A 22,069-nucleotide genomic window follows, 5' to 3' on the forward strand; every position below is an offset into this window, starting at 1 on the left:
ATCGCTCCTCCTTCCTTTAAATTTAACAAGCAGCCAATCATTTTCTTTAGGGTCATTAAAAACTGGCATCATATCCTGTTGTGGGTCTACAGTTGTCAACACCTGATTTTCACCTTTGTTTTGCTTTTTACCTTTTGAAGTTTTACCTGGAAAAATCTGTTAAGGAAAATGTAAAGATAGGTTTTAAAACTTGTTAATTGAAAAATGTAAAAAATTATATGCTGATAAAATAGTTTGGGCAAAAACAATACAGTAGTATGTTCTTTACATTTAAGAAATTGCCATTTTATTTTAATTGATTTTCTTCTAGATAATGTTATGAACTCTGTCTGTAGTAATGTTAAAATGTGAATCCATATTTAACAGTGGGTAGCGCATATAAACTGAAATAGACAAATTAGATTGTATACATTGAATCATGATTTATCCTAATATTTACTGTCTGACATTGTTACAATACAGTATATGCAATTAATTTTATATTAAGTAATGAAATAAGTTTGAAAAGGATACTGGGTTTTTCAGTTTTAAATGAGTGTGTCTCCTGTTGAAGTCCGTGGTGCTGACAACAGCTGTCATATTTGCAGGAAAAGCAAGACAGTTCTCTCAAATGGATCAGGTTGTCATGTTTTGAGGACCTAGTCACTTGATGGACTTTAGAACAAGATGGGATTGCTTCCAAAGATAAAGATTTAAGATTTTCTTTTTCATTTAAAATTTCTTCTGACTTAATTTCGATTATATCAATTTTTTTGGTTGCTTCTCTGACTTCTGTTATGAATGTTTCCACGTCAAAAATGTCACTGCCATTCTTTACTCGAAGATCAGCTGACCTCTTCACTGTCCCACCTACGCCATCTGATGCCCCTTTTCCGTGGCCACTGATGGAAAAATTCCATGTCAGGTGCTTTAGGTTCGGCAGGTAGTCTTTAACTTTTGTTATAAAGTACATGTTGAATCTGTTTTTATATTGGGAGGAAGGCCCATCAGACTGCAGATGTAAGATTTCTAATTCTTGTAATTGGTCAAATATTGGTCTCAAATGAGCCCATACGGCGTATGCTCTGTGGTCAGTGTTGGTTGATACTGTACATATTGACTTTACACAATCCTTCCTGTATATGACAACAGTGTGGAGAGACAACTGATTTTTTGAACCACCAAAGTGCATGCTCTGTGGTTCAGTGTAGCCCTTGCAAACGTAATTTTCGGAGAAGTCCATGTGGACTAGGGCCTCTTTTTCTTTCAGGTTCTCTTTTAAAGCTTTTAATTCTGAGAATTGGTGCTTGATTTTAAACACGTGTTCTCTGTACAATAGCATTTTTCTATAGAATATTTCAAGAAAATCTTTCTTAGAGCAAGTCTGCTTAGCTTTTGTGACAACTTTTATAGTTTTGCCATCAGCAATGGTTTTGTTCGATTTCAACCACTGAAAGTAAGTTACGACTTCATCATTCATGACTTCATCCGCTTAATTTAATTTATTCCAAGGATGGCCTTTAATTTGTCATCACACCTTTGGCACTTGTTAACCATACATGTTTTTGAATTGCTCTTACAAACAGATCTTTCTACCAATTCCCCTAATTTGAGATTGGTAACTTTTAAAGTAATGACTTTATCCATCATTAACTTGACGTTACTGCAAATGATGCAAGCGCATGTATTTCTATGTTCTAGTTTTGAAGGTACTACCCAAAAGGGCTTTAACCTACGGAAGGTGTCGACACTCTTTATTTTGTGGGTCGGGTGTTCTTTATTGAACTTTTGTAGTAGTTCATTGTAGGTGCCCATTAGAAGTCTTTTTTGTTTTCTTATTTTGTTGTTTGATTTGAAGTCCTTTTTACCAGGTAACATTTTAGATACATTGTCTTGTAGATAAAACTTTTTTACCATATGAACAGTTATGCTACTCAGTCTTCTAGCAGAAGGTTTCCGCTCAGTCTTTTGGTAAGCTTTTTTGTATCCTTTATATGTAATTAAATTTGAAGCGCCAATTTAAACATGAACGCTTAGGTATTGTCTGTCCAGGGCTTTTGATTGTGTTGACCATCAACTTTTAATCTACAAACTAAAAAACATTGGTATAAGAGAAAAGGTCTTAGGTCTTCTCTCAAACTACTTACTAAATAGAAAACAGCGCACAGTAGTTTACAAACAAAACAAACGGTTTCCGTCTAGATGGGATAGGGTCCATTATGGTGTACCTCAAGGTTTTATTATGGGACCATTGCTATTTCTGATTTTCATTAATGACCTTGATTCTAATATAAGTGGTAGTTTATTTTTGTATGCTGATGATACTAATGTCGTGGTAAAAAACAATGATTTTCAGCAATTAGAAAAATCAATTAAAACAACTGTGGATGAACTAAAAAAATGGTTTTTCAAAAATGGTAATGAATGATTCTAAAACCCACTTAATGCACTTTAAAATTAGAAATGGTGAGAAAAACAAGTTGGAGAATTTATCTTGTGAAGCTAAAATCAGTCAATACCCACAAGGTTCTAGGAATACACTTTGATTATAAACTAAAATGGGAAAATCATATTCAATATCTGTCCAAAAAGTTGAATTCGTTTAGGTTTGCACTCAGTGTAATTAGTAATACAACATCAATGGATGTATGTAAAATGGTATACCACGCCTACATCGAATCAATAATTAGGTATGGAATAGTACTTTGGGGATGTCAGCCCCAAACTAAAATCCTTTTTAACGCTCAAAAATCAATAGTGAGGACTATGGCTCGAGTTAAAAGAAGAAAAAGCTGCAGATCTTTATTTAAAGATATTGGTATCTTAACACTTACAAATCTTTACATAGTTGAAATTGTTTAAAATTTTTGATGACTGTAAATTCAACCATACCTATCCAACACGACATCAGAACAAATTGAAATTTCCTCGGCATAGGCTTTCATTCTATGAAAACTCTCCAAAATACATGGCAGTAAAAGTTTATAATAAATTGTACAGCATTTTACAAAAAAATAATTCCAAAAACTTAGCCCTTACATCTGTACATAAACTTCTCTTACAAAAACCATACTACACTGTAGAAGAGTTTTTTAAGGATACTTTTTAAAATGATACGCTGAATGATAAGGTCTTTTCTAGTTATATGAGATATTTTACTTATGTTAACTTTATTATTTTTAGTTTTAGCTTATATTCTGACGACACTCCAATCTTTTGTACCTTGTGCATTATAAGATGTGATGAGTAAATAAAGAATTTGAATTTGAATTTGAATTTGGCTCTCTTCAACTCCAGCTGTTCTTCCGTCATTAAACTTCTTCTTTTCCGTTGCCTCTCTCTTGCCTTCATTCTGATTGTTTCTAATTTACTCAAACTAGGGCTTTCATCAGTCTTAGGAACTAGTTTAACTGTAGGAGTGCTACAATCTATCTTACTCTCTTTTAAGCGCTTAGTTATCTTAGGAACTTTAGGACTAGGAACTAAGTCAGTCTCATCATCAGTTTGTATTTTACGTTTATTACACGAGTTAGGTTTATTTACACTAGGGCTACTATCACAGCTTTGAAAGTAACTATGGTCTTCAGGAAAAATATCATTAGGCCTATTATCTTCTTCACTGAATAGGTCAACAGTATCTGGCAGTCCAAAAGAATCCTGGTTGGATTCTGAATGCAATGAACTAGTTATTTCCTGAGATTTTTCCTTTCCTTGGGTTTTGTTTTTTAATTCCTTCAGTTTCTGGTATCTTTTTTTTTGGTATTCTCTGTCTCTTTCTCTTTTTTTCACGTTTCTCAGCCTCTACCTTTAATCTTCTTTTGTAAGCCTCTTGGCTCTCTTTCTTTAATTTTGCTTTGAACTCAAGTTCATTATCTTTTTGGTCATTTGCTATTTCTGTATCTTGAGCTGAATCTAAAATTAAATGTGCAAGTTTTTCGTTACCGGTATCAATGTCTGAAATTCCTGTATTTTCAATACTTAAATCTAAATTACAGTTAGATAAACTTTCATCAACATCCAAAATACAGTAAGTTACATCTTGATTTCGAATCACAGTAGAATTTGAGTTGGGAATGAGGCCTTCAATTAAGGAATTCTGCATCAACTCAGTATCATAGTTAAAGTTTTGCAAAATGGTGTCTGACAAAATTAATCCATTATCTGTTTCTACAATTAAATTCAATGAGTTTTCTGTATTAAATGAACTAATTCCTTCGATATTGTTTTGCAAGTTAACATCCTCGGAAAGAATTACTTCTGTGTTTTCTGTAATTAAATTAGAGTGTCCTGGGTCTAAGTACTTTGGATCTGAGTGTTCTTGAAAACTATTATTGTCCATTTTTGTTGTCGTTTTTGTTTCTGTAACCAAAACATAAGAACATATAAAACGACCGCTATAAAACTCCAAAGAGGAGACCAACGGAAAATTAGATAGGGGGGAAGTAGGGAGAGGGGGGAGGGGGAGGGGCGAGTCGGGTAGTTGGGGGTAGGTATCTCTAAAACTATGGAAAAATGGACCTAGGGGAAAGTAGATAGGGGAGAAGTGCGGGGGGAAGGGAGTAGGGTAGTACAGTAGGGGCCACGTAAGGAGAGAAAAGGTTCGGCAGGTAGCTGGGCCGTCCGCTGGCCCTAATCCTATATTTTCAAAACATCGCTATTGTTGCGAAGTCGGGGGCAGCCTACCCCCGGATTCCAGCGGTCATTGCCCATGGGGAAATATGCAGGCCTGTCTTAGTCATCATAGGCTCTGCGTGGTTTTGGGGATGGTGATCTGTTAGACAATGACCGCTGGAATCCGGGGGGGCTTTGGCCCCCGGCTTCGCAACAATAGCGATGTTTTGAAAACATAGGATTAGGGCCAGCGGACAGCTCAGCTACCTGCTGAACCTTTTCTCTCCTTACGTGGCCCCTACTGTAGGGTAAGGGGGGAAGTGCGACCGCCGTGAGAAAATGTTATTTATTTTCTTACTATTTAGGAAGTAAGGAAGTGGGAAATCAATCAAAAATGCCCTAAACAGTGGAGCCCTAATAATCCGAAATTACGGAATACAAAGTGTAATAATTGCATAAGAATCCCGCCGTCAAACCGCGATCGGTAAATACGCGAGATTGCATTTCACGGTCGTTCGCTTCCATAGCAACGTTATTCCAGTCGTTTATCCGCGATCGGGAAATAAGCGTAACCAAAATTCACGGCTGTTTAATTTTTTGCGAAGTTCCGTCGTTTACCTGCGCTGTGCTTGTAACAGTTATTGAGGTTAGTGATGTGCGATACGTATCGTATCGGGATATCGCGATACACAAGAGACGATACGATATTTCGATACGATATTTTGAAAACTATACATATCGTATCGCCAAAAACTATATTACATCACGTATCGGCACATAGAGGGCCGATATTTAAAGTAATTAGAACCAGGATAATTTTTACAGTATTTAGTTGCCTGTTATTTTATTTTTTACTACTTTGGTCGATACAATGCGATACGTATCGTTTTCGATATTTAGGGGCGATACGATACGGACGATACGATACACACCTTCGATCCTTATCGTATCGCCGTATTGCGATACTCGGCCATATCGTACATTACAAATTGAGGTTGGAAAAAAGCCAAAAATGAGAAAAAATAACCTTGAGTAAGCAAAGATTTACCTAAAAATTAAGAAAAGAATTATTCTTTTCTTAAAAGAACTAAATAAGAAAACCAATATCATGAAATGTGAAACGGTTAATGAGTATATCACCCCGTCTCTATAGCTCATTAAAAATCCATGGACCAATATTTTTTTATAAAGCGTGGCTAAATGTTTTGCCGAATCTTAAATCTGTCGAAAAATCGTCAGTGTGGAATTAAATTTTCTACAACTTTCGTATTTAACTTTTTTCGTCATATCTTATAGGTTTCTTACAAAACGCGTTCGAAGTGGAAGAATTGAAAAAGTGTAATTTTTGAAGTCCAAGAAACTGCATTAAAATTTAAGAAATGTCACGTTTTTTAATTTTTCCTTGCGTTTTCTCGTCAAGAGCCTCAATTCAAGTATAGAGTTTAGGGGTGTCCGTTAACGGGATGTGCAAAATACTCAATATCAATCCCCCGTTCAGCTTTTAATATATAAGTAAAAGAAGAAGATTTGGAAAGTTACGCACACTCTTTCCCGCGATCGGTAAAACAATCCCGCTCTTTCCATTTCCTGATGAACAGCATCAACATTATAGTTTCAGATTAAATGGATTTTCGGATTACCGAGTTTCAGACTTTCGGGGCTCCACTGTATCATATGTCGTGTAGGCTATTACTAGATGCCTACACCCAGCCAACTAGTTGTTATTACTGTAGTTAATTTATAAAAAAAATAAAACCGAAAATGTAAAAATCTGTGTTAAATATTGAATTAACTAAACAGGAAGCTTAGGATACGTTTTAGATTGGAAATTATTGGCATTTAAATACCCACTGACTTTGTTTAATTTTATTAACAAAGTCAGAAAATGGCAATTTTTAGGACTGGGAATCGTTGAATTCCAACGTTGTTTCATTCAGTGGAACTTAAAAAAAAACTTTAAAACTACTTCCGTTTGTTGATTCAAATACGTTTTACAAATTTTCAGCTGGATCCATTAACTAACATCACAACAGAGGTGTCAGCAATTTGTTAATTACAGTAATGCATAATATTAGTAACGCTGTGTTACCTTTTGATTTTATCGTCTGCTAATGATAGGTCACATCAGACTGAGCGAGGTTCGTAATTTTCTCGCTAATCTCGCAGCCAAACTCTGGCCGCCCAGATTGTCATATAGTCTCCACAATCGGAATATTTATCGTAAAGAAAATAAATATAAGCAATCACCAATCATATCGTGGGTTACTGGAAAAAAAAAATTCTCGACATTGAAAACTCATAAGAGAAGTAATTTGGGTCACAAAATGTACGAAAAGTAATGCTGGTCACACCTCAGATCCTCAGATTTTGTGACCGACATTAGCGTGACCGATATTAGCATTTTTACTCTCGTCATTGACTAAAACGAAACATGGTGGCATAGTTCCCTTCGCAAGCTATTATGTTTGATTTAATATTTGTTTTACTTATATTTTCTTAGTTTTCAATAACTTATTCACCTTATTGTCACAGTTATCAAGGGTACCGAGCATTACGCAAAAACTTAACGCTAACAAAACAGGTTTTAAAAAACGACTTACCTGTTAACCTGCAAAGCCTGGAGTCACATCGCGTCTGACCTACCACACCCACATCTAACAAGGAACTGAGAGAGGGCGAAGTCTTGTTCCACCCGAAGTCGAGAAGGTTCAATGACCCCACGAGAACCGGTCCCAACCCTCGAACCCAGCATTACGTTCCCGGCTGGGGACGCGACTTTTAACGCCCACTATTGCCGTTATATTTAATTAAAAAGTCCGTTTGATGTATTTTTATAATCTTTTAACATTATTCATCAATTTAAAACCAAATATTACAACAATATCGTCTTAATACTACTGAAGAGGTAGGGTTATTGTATCCAACTTCTAATCTTGGGGACAGGGTGTTTTCATTAAATGTAGACAACATGAACTTTTTAAACACACTTTTCTTTATTAAATACAACAAAAACAAATACAAATTACACATTTTTATATAAAGTAAAGTATGATAAATTATTTAAAACCATTAGAAGTAAGAAATACATGACAGAAGAGAGATAATTAGCTGGGGACAGCAATTGTCCTGTTTTCAAGTTTTTGCCCCCACCATTTCTCTACCGAATGTGACCATTCATGTCTCATTTGAAAGAGCGTGTCACGTAGATTTGCAAACTGACCTTAATTAATTTTCAAAAAGTCCCTCGGGCTCTGCCCAGGTGGCTTTTAAAGTTCTCATGTTATCCTTATGAAGAAAATATTTGTTTACATTATGATCAGCTGGATAATATTTAAGCTGCAATTAAAGGAAAGGCGTGATACAAACATTAAATTTTACTGACTATGTGATAATTGCAGAGGAAACCCATCTAAGGCTAAATGAAACTGGTACGTCAAGGACATTAATCTGTTTCCATAAAAGTCAAGTGATTTTTTAAGAATATGATTACATCTAAAACCCCTTTACTAAAACTTTCATTGAAGGATTTAATTATTGTTCACAGTTAAGGGAAACAAAAACCTATCTGAACAACATCAAGCCAAACAGCTTTCCTTAATTTACGTTCCTACTAAAGAGATGGTTGCTGATTCTTTAACAAAGGCACTTGACAGTGAAAAATTCAGAGACTGCATTAAGTTCCAGGGATTCCACAAATAAGGAGGGTGTTGAAATATGATTTGTGAGAATAGTTCATTTTGGTATCACATGTGTTCTGTATAAGTTAGTTGTCATGGATACCAGATGTTGTTTTGTGAAAAGTTATGTTGTGTTTTGTATTAAGTAAAACTTGTGCCTAATACACCTTTCTCTTTATCATTCTACACAATTTAAGTCTATTTACACAATTAACACAATTTATTTCCTTTTACAACAAGTGTGAACTCACCAAAATGTATAAGATCATTGCGCGCAGAGTAGCGTCATAACGAAACGTTCTTTACTTTCTGGATAGCCCTCGTATATGTGAATTTGAACCGATGGTGTTATTGGCCTCTGGGGACCTCAAAACAAAAAAAATTAATCGGCCCCGGGTCTAGGTCTTACGATGAGACCTACGGTAAAAGCTTATTCCCTATATGGCAAATTTGCTAAAATGGCAAAATAGTTAGTTGAAAATGCAAATAAACACTCCCGAGTACTCTAAGATATGGTTTTCTGCTGTATAATGTAGTTTCAAAGGCTGAATTTAAGGGTTTGTGAGACAAAAAAGTAATAGCCTTTACTTTATGCTCTTCAGTCTAGAGCATATTAAACAAGTGTGAAGAGGTGAGTTTTTATACTGAATCACATAAATAATATCTATATAAATAAAATTAGAGTTTTGTCTGTACATTGCTCAGAATTATATGTTTTTAGGTTATTTTTACGTTTTATACATTAAAGAAGCAGAAACAAGTCTTATATCTATTTCTGTCTGTCTGCCTGTCTGTCTTTCTGTAACACTCAAGATGGCATTTTATGCAATCTTCTCCATGAAAACGAGAGTACCTATCAAGATCCAAGTAATTTTAATGTATTCACTGGATTGGGGAGAGTGTCTTTAGCCATTAAAACATGGCCTCACTACTTTGTAAATAAAATTACAGACGTTCAAAAATGCGGTTTTGTGCGATTTTTGCCAAGTTTTCGGTCAATTTTTATCACATAATCATCTATGAAATAACGAACAGCTGTTCGGATCAAGATTATTTTTTCTAGCTGTCACTGATATGTTTACAAATGTTGTTTACAAATACCGCAATCATTTCCGATTACGTTTTGAAAGCAAATCCCAAACAAAGTGACATTAAAAACGTTTTTCTTACATAACTGGTTTAATTAATCGCAAGTGCAATATTATAGTGTAAATGAAATTAAATAACTAGGAGATTATTTGTGTATGAAATTGTTCTTGAGTTTTGATAACCAGAAAGAACCCCTTGAATCAGTGTTGTATAGGACTGGGACACTTATAATGATCGTTGACAATAGATTACAAACAAGGTTTCCACTCACTGACGGCGCTTCAATGGCGATTGTGTAAAGTGTAAAGTAAAAAAATCACAACTGCAGTGGGTGATTGTAAGTAATAGAGGTATACGGATGATGCTAAACTCGCTTTTCCAATGTGTCACTCTCTGTTTCTACTCACCGTGTGATGCAATCGCTGGACCATACAGCCAATAGGCCCATAGCCCATCTCTTGGGTACGTACGTCTACCTATTTATTCATAACAACCTTTTCGATGACGATCCTTGATACCTGTACTTTTTCATGGAATCCATGGCCTGCCTACTTGAGAAATAAAGTTACAAATGTCCAAAAACCCAACGCATTTTGTCATTTTTGTCACATTCAACTGACTACTATAAGATCCCCGTGCGTAGAACGGGCACACAGCTAGTGTCTAAATAAAACAATAATCTTAAAATAAAACTATAAATTTGGAACTCTAATTCAGTCACATATAAAATTATATACCATAACTTATTTGTTATATGTGGAAATCATCTCCATTTTCAATTTTACCGTGTTTAATTAAGTAGTAAAGCCAATTTCTCTGGGTAGACTTTCCTTAAATTTAAGTAACAATCATTTCCATACAGATGATCAATCAATATTGAAAATATCTACCATAAAGTTCAATAACAAGCTCATGATAATATTTTACATCTCAGCTGTTGACCAGCATTGTTGCGAGTTGCAAATATTATGCGCTCTCTGGTTGCGACATGCTTGTCATTAGATCGCAGAATGTCAAACAATAGGATCGTCCTTGGATAGTAGAATAGATGGAAAAACATAAAAGAATGATGTCACATGTATTTAAACGTTTTTTGACAGTTGCATTGAAATAATAATACAAATATGTTTATTTTCGGGCCATTTGTTTGGATCATCGTTAAAATTTTATAATCCGTGGGATCGCCAAACATCAATTTTGGGATTTGTAGCCAAACCTGTCGCCACAAACAACTATGAAAAATCAGGCATCTATAGAATTAACTGTAACAACTGTCCAAAGTACTACATCGGCCAAACTGGAAGAAACAAAGATTTTAAGAACATATACCTAAAAGATCACAAAATCAGCAATCCAGTTATACCGAACATTTAATATCGGAATCAAACAACTACACATCTATTGATAAGAACATGGAAATAAATGAAGTATTACCCAAAAGTTTTAAGCTTGATGTTAAAGAAGAATTCACCATCTACAAAGCTAAAAAACTCGACCCATTTAACATTTTAAATTATCAGACTTCTTTCCATTCTTTGATACATATATTGACAAGCTACAAATCAAACAAGTATTAAATAAGAAGAACAAAACAAACTGAAATACAGGTGGCACTGGAGATATGAAGACACATTATGATTCAGTCACTTTTATTTAGTCAGTTACAGTGATAAGATAGTGCTGGCCAGCCTTTACAGTTTTAACCAGTTTTATGGCTTTCTATTCCATTTTTCAGTGAATTTCCCTATTAGCCCAGTCAATAAAGGGACAAAATAGTGCTTTGTCGGAAGTAATTAGTGAAAGGCTGATTTTTTCATGGATGTTAGTAGATCATATAAGGAACATTTTCTAAAAAGTCCCCGCCCCTCCCCCTCTTGCTTTCCCCCCTACACCCTTTTAAGTGTATTTGTGTAATCTTTTATCAATTTATCAATATCTCAGAAACAAACAGCAATAGAATAAATTTTGTTTCGCCATTTCAATCCTTAAAATATTCTCTACAAAAAACGTTATAAGAGTGTAATCGATATACTCAGTAGTTTTCTTGTAATTTAAGTTTAAATGTAAATTTCTTCACTTTTAAATTTCAACCTTCGTGTGTTAAGTTGATTTGTATTGAAATGAGACGAGATAGAAAAAAAAGTTTAATATAAAAAGTTGGCGTATTTCTTAATCTTTAAATTGATATAGGTTTTACGTATTTTAATTGGAGCCAGTTGACAGAATCAGTCCGAAAACGGGAGGCGGCGTCGGGCGCAAGAGCGCTCGCGGCGCGGATCCGCGAGAATAGTTAGTCAAGTCAACCTGTGTTTTTAGGGAGGGGAAATTAGTAAAAAGCTGATTTTTTGCCCATCGACTACTACCATTTAGAAAAGAGTTTAGACAAAAGTCCCCGCCCCTACCCCTCTTGCTTCCCCCCCTGTGCCCCCCTAAACATATAAAGTGTAAGGGTTTCGTAAATCACGTTTTTCTCGATTGTTAAACGACATATTAAATTGCAATTAGTTTTATTGTCTTTGTTATAAAATTTCCTACAATCATGTTCAGTTAACTTTCGTTGTAGCTGTTATCTTTTGTTCATTATTTGTATACAAATGTAAAGATTTATATATTTTTGAACATATCATTTTATTTTTGTTGCCTTAACTTTTTCCTTGGATCATTGTAATACTGTGTGCCATTGCGGCATAGGAAATAACATTTTGGGTTAGAACACGATCACTTTTTAGCCAATATCTACTCAGATGAAATTCCAACCATTCCACCCCAATTAATCAAGATTGCTTCTTAACCTTCCAGAGGCCGCATCACGGAAGTAACCTCCAGGGATGTTTTATTTTACACGATTATATTATTTTGAGTGGTGTCGGCAGTGTGATTGTCACTGTACCTCACGCACCTCATTCCTAGAATCGGGTGAAGGTCAAAACTCACCCCTACTATTTTATATTTGTTAGTTTTGTTCAGTTTTGTAAGAGGCTGGAAGTAGCTTCCGTGTGCGCCCTGCCGATTCTCGTACAGCCTTGAGGCAACTTCCGTGTGCGACCTCTAGTGTAGTGTGTGCGTTGATTATTGAGTGTAAATAATAATTTTTTTACGATTCATGACATTATTTAATAAATATATAGTTTTTAAACAATGAGTGAAGAAGTTAAATTTCAAACTGCAACACTCTTAGCCAGTGCTGAAAGGAAGATTCACAAACGACGTATGTACAGAGTAATTTAGTATTAAGATACCCATTATATTAATTTACTTAAAACATCAGGTATTGTGAGTGCTATTATCTAGAACCGCATTATAGGACATTGTGGTGAAAATTAAAATGAACTTCTTGAATATATTCTTGTAAAAGATTTCTTCATATACTTTTATGTTAGAACATTAGATAGAATAGTAGTTTAATTTTATATTTATATTTATAAAATGTAATTAAGTTATTTTATAATTAAGAGTTCACTAAACACATTTTTGATGTTTAAAATTAAAAATAAAACTTAATTTTTGCACTAAAATACAAATTTTACTTCATAAATGTTTGCTTTTATTGACCTGGAAGTAACCTCCAGGTGCGCCCTCTCCCGTTTTAAAAACCAATGCTGCGCCCTCTGAAAGGTTAACATGGAACTTAATGTTTCAGTGTGTTGGAACTGACCGCAACATCCCTGACATTGTCCTAGATACAAGAATAAACACACTTTTCCGTCTACTCAGGTTTTATCACAAAGACTTTGAAACTATATCAATAAAAGCAGAAAGTGAGTTTTCAGAAAAGTTGAACCAGATATTTGAAACATATCTGCCAATTCTGCAATATTCTAGCAATATTTTTGGCAACATTACTACTTTCAATTTACCAAAGGTATGTAGCATACTATTCTTTTTTACATTAGGTTAATTCTTAAGCTAAAATATTTCAAACACATTTCAGGCAAGAGTTTCAAAACACTAGCATTTCTTACCAAAGAGTAAGATTTTAGAGTTCATGCATAAACAAAGATTAATAAATTCAACATGTACAGTTTATTTTTACTTTATGTTCAAAATGCTATCATTCAAAACTCCTAGTCAGAATTGTCTTTAAACACATTTTTATTAACTTTACACTTAAAATATAAGAATAATAATTCATGTCCTGACAACACCTTATTGCAAGATATTTTGTTGACGTTTTATCAGGAGTATTTATACCACTTGACATATTTTATGGTTTGTTTTCAGAGTGCCAGTAGCGTATTTTTGGAAGCTATGCAGATACTACAGTGTTTTCAAGACAAGGAAGGTGTCATGGGTGGAGCTTTACTATACCAAAACAAGTTAGTTAAATTTTGTTTTTTAATACTGGATCCCTCAAGTTGTCTTGCCATCACATTAATTGATTGAAAATTTTAGTTCTACAACATAATCTTCTACAACTGTTTTAATCACTGTAGAAGGTATTGCCTCCAAATAGATTTCTTGAAAGAAATGCAACTTGTTTAAGAAGAAGGACAAGACAGACAACCTATTAAGGAGCAAAAGTGATTAGGTACAAATTTTTGTAATAAAAAAAAAATTGGCCTAAACTTGCTATTAATTTGGAACTTAAAGCTGTGTAATTTTACGAGGCAACCAGAAAATGACATCTGAAAATTTCATAGTGGTATCTGAAAACATGATAAACAAACCAAAGTAGACAATGTACTTGCATGTCTGGCTCAGTCTTCATGTTTTGATATCTATCAGGCACACAGGGCCGATTTTGACCCTGTCAGCGTCCTAGGCAAAACGAAAAAAGGCCCCGTTTGCAATAGATTATACAGGGTGGCTGAAAAGTAATTTGCACTCCCCCCCCCCTTAACTTTTGACCCTTTTGAGATATTTGAAATTGGTTTGCGGCAAACTTCTTAGAAATGAGGGGCTACAATAATTATGGTAAATTTTGAAAATTTTGCCCTTAGGGGTTGTGGGGGTAGGGGGTAGCTCAAAATTTTCAAATGACAAGTATAGTCGAGTTTGGTATCATTTTACAGGTCTTGACGAAACATAACAATTGACATAAAGAAAACCAAAATCGGCCCACTAATAACAAAATGGCGCCCTAAAACGTTTCAAATCCATATAACCATGAGGGTTGCTGAAAATTAACTTGCACCCCCTTTAACTTTTTTACTATTTGAGATATTTGAAATCGGTTTGCGGCAACTTGTTTGGATATGAAGGGCCACAATAGTATAGTCAGTTTTGAAAATTTTGCCCTTAGGGGGTAGCGGGGGTAGGGGGTAGCTCAAAATTTTCAAATAGCAAGTATAGTCTAGAGTATAGAGTTTGGTATCATTTTGCAGGTCTAGACAAATCATAACAATTAACATAAAGAAAATACAAATTGGACCATAAATAAACAAAATGGCAGTTCAAAATTACCTTTAATGACCATTGTCTTAATCATTTTTAGCTGCAATGCTTTATGTTAATTGTTATGTTTCGTCAAGACCTGCAAAATGATACCAAACTCGACTATACTTGCTATTTGAAAATTTTGAGCTACCCCCTACTTCCGCTACCCCTAAGGGCAACATTTTCAAAACTGACCATAATTATTGTAGCCCTTCATATCCAAACAAGTTGCTGCAAACCGATTTCAAATATCTCAAATAGTAAAAAAGTTAAAGGGGGTGCAAGTTACTTTTCAGCCATCCTGTATATACAACAGAGTGTCCACAGACCGGGAATTATGCATGAATTTTTTTTTTATTGGGAATTATGCGCGAATTGTGTATTTCTACCTGGAATTATCAATTTAAACGCGATCGCGCATGACAACTGTGACATTTCTGTGACCGTAAGATACAATAAAATGTCTACACACGGCCACGAGGGATGATCAGAATATTGCTGCGATCGCGGAAGATGATGATGATCTCCACACGACTGCAGAATATGATAAACATTTTGCCGTAATTGCAAGAGACGATCACGATGTCTACAGGACCGCTGCAGATACAATAATCATGTCTAGAAGGCCATAAGGGATGATCAGAATTATGAAGCGATCAAGCAAGACGTTGATAATGTTTCACACAACCGCGGGAAAAGGTCAGAATTTTGCCTCATTCGCGCAAGACGATGGTGATCTTCACACGACCGCGGGACTCCGGGGATAATTACCACTTTGCCGCAATCGCATGAGACGATTACTATGTCCACACAACTGCGGGAGACGATATAATCATGTCTTCACGGCTGCGAAGTATGATCAAAATTTTATCGCGTTTGTGCAAGACAATGTTAATGTCCACACGATCGGGGGAAAAGATCTGAATTTTGCCTCATTCCTTGTAAACGATGATAATCTACTCAACACCACAGGACATTTTCATATTTTGCCACGATCTTATGTCTTATGTCTTAAGACGATAATTATGTGTACACTACCGCGGAAAATTGTCAGAATTTTGCCGTGATCGCGAGAGATGATGATGATGTTTACATGACCATGAGGGATTATCAGAAGTTTGTCACAATAGCATTCAAATACAACCACATTTTTTTTATTTTCAAATTTTTTGGGGCCTCCCCCAGTGGCGTAACAGATTTTTACGGGCCTCCCTACAAACTTATTTTTTGGGCCCCCCTCTTATGAGTTATTTTTGGACCAACCTGTACAATGATTAAACAGATTAATCATAAATAGAGTAGTAAATAAATTATAGGTTATGTTCCTTAAAAGGGTGTGTTAAGTATTTCAGTCATGGTTTGATGAAAGAGTTACATCACTACATCATTATATCAATAACAGGGTTTGTAAATAGTTTTTAAATAAAATTAAAAATACCTTAATCAGTATCAGAATGTTTATATCAAGGAGAATTTACATTTAATTTATCACACATGTTATCCATTTTTACTATCCTGATAATTCGACTAATTGATTAATTACAAGGCAAAAATGTGGTTCGGATTCCACTATAAACTGCATGTCCCTTAGTTGCCATTGGCTATATTGGCTATTAATTAACAGCTGTATCTAAGGAATATGTCGGCCTTAGTCACTATCATTGACTATATATACCTACAGAAGACATCCCAGGCTTATGGACCGGTAGTAGTGTGAGCCAGGTCTCGGGAGCAAGTAGTTGATGTAAGCTGCCGGTAGGCGCGCGATAGTAGGCTATCTGCGCTCTCTCTCGCACATTCCCCCCTCCCCCCGCGGCCTACTCTGCATCGCTCTCACTTGTACATTCCTTCTCTCTTTGTCTCGCTTCCCCACCGACCACGTGTGCACGTGACTGACACTGCTACACTGCTACGCTACACTACAAACTACATTACAACTGCTTGGACAATGAATACAAGCTGGCGCTCGTCAAACCCTACGTTAATGTAGGCCTAGCTCACGATGATAATATTAGCATGTGTGTTGCGCGATTATGTGGTACGGGAACATATGATATGATGTGAACGAGTACTCTAATAAATAAAGGCACAATTAATATGTTGCGCAAACATATTGAGTAATCGTGATATTTTCAGTAAGTTAATTGATTTGAGTTTGGTTAAGATATACAAACTTCAATTTAAAATAACAGCTTAAAACCTCTAAAAATTAGACAAACATTGTCATACAGCAATAAATCATAATGAAAAAACCTACTCTTGTTAGCTTCTGCTAGTTATCATTGGCTACCGGAACGTGCTGTTTCAAAACAGATGCATTTTGGTGATAATAAAATTATAACTGCCATACATGTTACCGTAATTATAAATAAATCATTTTTAAACCGATAAAACACTTAAATCCTACTATACTGTATATACAGGGTGCCCCATAAGTAAACAGCCAAACTCCGGGAAATGGTTCTATGGGTCAACAAAAAAAGAAAATCAAGAGTACATTTTTTCCAAAATCGCTTCGTTAACTAGATATCCACCATTTTGTATTTTTACATAAACATTTTTATTTTTGGACTTTTTCAACCGATCGTTATTAAACTTGGTATGTAAGTTAAGGTAGAAGAGCCCCGTGTTAAAAAATACAACTTGTGTGTCAACAAGTGTTGATTCAACTTAAAATTTCAAAATGGCGGCCATTTTAATTGTTTAAACTTATATGTCTAAAATGAGCCGTTTTGTTCATTATATGATTTATTGCTGTATGACAATGTTTGTTTTATTTTTAGAGTTTGTTAGATCTCATTTTAAATATTGAGGTTTGTATATATTAACCAAACTCAAATCAATTGCAGAACATACCTAAAATATCATGATTACTTAATATGTTTGCTCAACATTGTTATCTTCATTTTTTGAGGTGTTGCCTTCCGGATAATTTTAAACGAGATATAAGGAACATCTACCGAAATCTTCCATCCACAAACCCAATTCCGTATTTAGATCATTTGACTAATTATAACCACGACGTCTCAAATATTGACAAAACCATCGATGTATTGCATTTTTTATAAAAATAGAAGTCGTTTTCTAGATACAATTGAAGCGTTTGACATTTTCATCGCCGGCAAAAATCCTCAACACGTTCTCAACAAAAAAACGTCGTTTGAGTCAGCCATAATTTTCAAAGCTGCCTCATTCATAGAAAGATTATCAGAAGACAATGGAGCTGATAACAATACGAGGGGTAGGAGGGGAGGGGAAGGACACGGCGACGGTCGGTCTTGACCTACACCCTGTACCTGCAGCCGTGCCATAATCATTAGTGTTTTGTTTGTTCAAATGTTTGTTTGGGTCCGTGTTTATGTTTTGACGACTTCTTGACGACCTCCTAGTATAGGAGCAACAATTCGTCTTAGGCTTGACAATGACACCTTGGGTGTCGAAACCGGTTACTAAGCAGACGACCAATGGATTACGTTGGCACAAAAAAGTATTTAACCTCTAGGATATACTGTTGTTTTATTGATGTAAAAGTACAAATGGAGACAGTAATGTTTAATGTTGTTTTCATGCGTTTGTTATACAATTAATTACCACACATATTGGATTAACTGAGAACTCAAATGCAAATAAAGGGAGCTCAACTTTTATTTAATTAATTAAAGCATTACCCTTAATTAATATAAGTACTCGTTCACATCATAAAATATGTCCCCATACTACATAATCGCGCAACACACATGCATTAATGTTATACTAGTGTACCTGTTGCTCGAATTCAAGCTATTGTTAAGTATTACAGGCGTTATTTTTAACAGTCTTAATTTCTGATGACTTTTAAAGATTCAACTCAAAGATTATGGAAATACTCAAGATGTACATAACAGATCGATATAATCAACATTTTTTTGTAAATACCGTATCTTATTGAGCGGAGCGAGCGAAGCTCTTATACGTCGACTCTTATGCATTTCGTAATACGCAAACTCCTCCTAGACGGCTGAATCAATCGTTTTCAAATTTTGCATCGTGATAAAGACCATATCGGTGAGTGCCAACATCTATATAGCGTTAAAAAAGTCTCTCAGGAATCCGCCCCACTGGGTCTCAAAGTTTCAATGTAATCCTAATGGAAGCAGAAACATAAACAAAAACATATGATCAGCTGTTGACTTTTGAATGCAGTAGATAAAGAAATAGCTAATAGCATTACTCCACAGATATTAGAACAGAAACGGTATGGATCATAAATATAATCAAATGACGACACTAGATTAAGGTCCGTGACGTAGGAAGTGGTGAAGGAAGTAGTAAAGGTGAACAGTCTGGAGCGTGGAAACTGTTTATGACGATTAGATTTAGGTATCTGCATTCCTAAAATTCTATGGGAAGGCCGGAAAACGGGTCCGCGACGTAGGAAGTGGTGAAGGAAGTAGTTAAGGCGAGCTGTCCGGAGTGTGGGAACTGTTTATGACGATTAGATTAAGGTATCTGCATTCCTAAAATTATATGGGAAGGGAGGAAAACGGGTCCGCGACGTAGGAAGTGGTGAAGGAAGTAGTCAAGGCGAGCTGTTCGGGGTATGGGATCTGTTTATGACCATTGGATTAAGGTATTTGCAATCCTAAAATGCTATAGGAAGGGAGGAAAACAGGTCCGCGACGTAGGAGGTGGTGAAGGGAAAACTGTTTGTGACGATTAGATTAAGGTATCTACAAACCTAAAATGCTATGGGAAGGGAGGAAAACAGGTCCGTGACGTAGGAACTGGTGAATGAAGTAGTAAAGGCGAGTTGTCCGGAGTGTGGGTTCTGTTTATGACCAATAGATTAAGGTATTTTCAATCCAATAATGCTAAGGGAAGGGAGGTAAACCGGTCCGTGACGTAAGAAGTGGTGAATGAAGTAGTAAATGCGAGCTCTCCGGAGTGTGGGGACTGTTTGTGGCAATTAGATTAACGTATCTAAAATACCAAAATGCTATGAAAAGTGGTGAAAACAGGTCCACGATGTAGGAAGTGGCTTAGGAAGTAGTAAATTATGAGCATAGTGTGAGAACCGTCTATGGCAGTTAGATTAATGTATCTTCAATCCTAAAATGCTATGAGAAGGGAAGGAAACAGGCCTCACGACGTAGGAAGTGGTGATGGAGGTAGTAAAGGCTGACAGTGCAGAGTGGGGGAACCATTTGGGCAGTTAGATAAATGTATATAATACTTAAATGCTATGAGAAGGGAAGGAAACAGGTCTATGACGTAGGAAATTGTGAAGGAAGTAGTAAGGCTTGCAGTGCAGAGTGTGGGAACTGTCTTTGGCAATTACATTAATGTATCTGCAATCCTAAAATGCTATGGGAAGAGAGGGAAACAGGTCCACGACGTAGGGGGTGGTGAAGGAAGTAGCTAGTAAAGGTGAGCAGTGTTGAGTGTGGGAATGGATTAATGTATCTGCAATGCTAAAATGCTGTGGGAAGAGACTGTAGACTGTAGGTTAAAATGATTACGAAGCACGAATCGATAGGTACATATTTCGATACATGTAATTGTTTACAATAGAAATTTAAAACTGAGTTGACAACAGCAGATTTTTACTCCATAGAGGCTAAAAAAGATTTTTACTCCCTAAAGAGTAAAAATGCTACTTTAGAACCGCAACGCATGCATTAAAAAAACGACTGTTTTTACTGCAGTATGACAAAAACAATATAATATGAACCCTTGACTCCGCTCAATTTTGTGGATGCCTCTGCGAACGCCACCTAGTCATATTTCAAAAGCTGATCTTGTTTTTTAATGTTTTCTACAAATATATGTGTCTGTTAGCGCGATAACTCGAGCAAAAATGATCCGATTTTGATGAAATTTGGTATAAACGTGTAAACCTACATTTATTCAAACGAGTTCGCGAACCAGCATGATCGAACTACGGGAACAGGGTTTTATGGGGTAAAAATGGGGTTTTCTCATTTTTTGCCCTGAAAACATAAAGTTTTGCAATTTCTTTCCAAACCATTTTGTAGAGCTCAAAAATACAAATAATTTAGTACATTGAAGCATTTTTGGTTACGGCAAAAATCGCAAAATAGTGTAAATTTAAAATTACCATGCTATTCTTATCAATTTTAGGCCCTTGCTTATTTATTATTTACGTTAATGACATTTGCAATAGTACAAAAATGAGTATTTTTCAATATGCAGATGACACTGCTCTCATCTGCAAAGGCATAACCGACGAGCCGATGCATCTCATTATCACCAAAGAGCTTCAATCGCTTCAGAACTGTTTTTCAGTAAATGGGCTTTCAATGAATATGTCAAAGACACAATTAATACAGTTTTCACCCTCTAGTTTAAGTTCAAATATTTCAGTAAATTGTAACTCGTCTCTTATTCACACTGAAAACTCTGTAGACTACCTTGGAATAGCTCTTGATTCAAATCTTAATTGGCACCAACAAATTAAAAATGTTTCAAAATGACTAGTCTCTGCCACATTTGTTATTCGTGTAATTAGATATACCACAAATTTAGAAACACAATTAATGACATATCACGCTTATTTTTCTTCTATTATGAACTATGGATTAATTGTTTGGGGATCTTCCTGTCAGGCTAAAAAATATTTACTCTTCAAAAAAGAGCTATCAGACTGATCGCAAGAGTTCCTAAGACTGCACACTGTAAAGACTTGTTCATATTATTTAAAATTTTAACCTTATACAGTTCATATATTTATCAACTCGCTTTAATGGTGAAGGGTGATATAGGATTATTCATGGATAGCCAACAAAACCATTCTCATAACACGAGATTTAAAAATTTAATCAAACCGGTTCAACATAGGCTTCAACTGTTCCACCTCTCCCCTCAATATATGGGACCACAAATTTACAACAAATTACCCACGTTCATTAAAAACACAGAGTCTGTAGCTAGCTTAAAAAAAACCTTGAAAAAATGGTTATTGGAGAAGGCTTTTTACAGTGTTGATGAATTCTTATCAGAGCAAAAATAGATTTTAATTTTCTCATTTTTAATTTTAGTCTACTTTTAGTATTAATTAAGACTTATGGACAAATCACTTGTCAATTAATTTGATGTAATGTGATGATTGATAATAAATAAAAATATAAAAAAATTACCACTTTTATTTTTCCATTTAGGATTTTTTTTTCTTTTTCCCAACAGGTTTTTCTTTCTTATTTGTTTTTATTCTTTTCCCCTACCAAGTTTTGCTTTAGTTTTCATTATGTTAGTAACTGCCCAGGCGGCAGCTCTCTCACCAGTACTTGAGTCTGAAGCTTTTACCCTTTCCCAAGCTAATAAGCTGTCAGCCACTGATC

At 35.4% G+C, this 22,069-nt stretch overlaps 1 protein-coding gene across 2 annotated transcripts in view; it reads left to right on the forward strand.

Moving 5' to 3' along the window:
* Positions 1 to 22,069, forward strand: part of LOC129004956 (uncharacterized) — a 129,003-nt gene that overhangs the window by 14,624 nt on the left and 92,310 nt on the right. For both annotated transcript variants that reach the window (XM_054433681.1, XM_054433682.1), the window contains exons 3-4: positions 12,997 to 13,218; positions 13,578 to 13,672. In XM_054433681.1, the coding sequence (XP_054289656.1) occupies positions 12,997 to 13,218; positions 13,578 to 13,672 (317 nt within the window). The remainder of the gene's footprint in view (positions 1 to 12,996; positions 13,219 to 13,577; positions 13,673 to 22,069) is intronic.

Source organism: Macrosteles quadrilineatus, unplaced genomic scaffold (genome assembly GCF_028750875.1).
Source record: "Macrosteles quadrilineatus isolate MER2022 unplaced genomic scaffold, UCM_ALF_1.0 Scaffold_13__1_contigs__length_4303367, whole genome shotgun sequence".
NCBI classification, from domain to species: Eukaryota; Metazoa; Arthropoda; class Insecta; order Hemiptera; family Cicadellidae; genus Macrosteles; species Macrosteles quadrilineatus.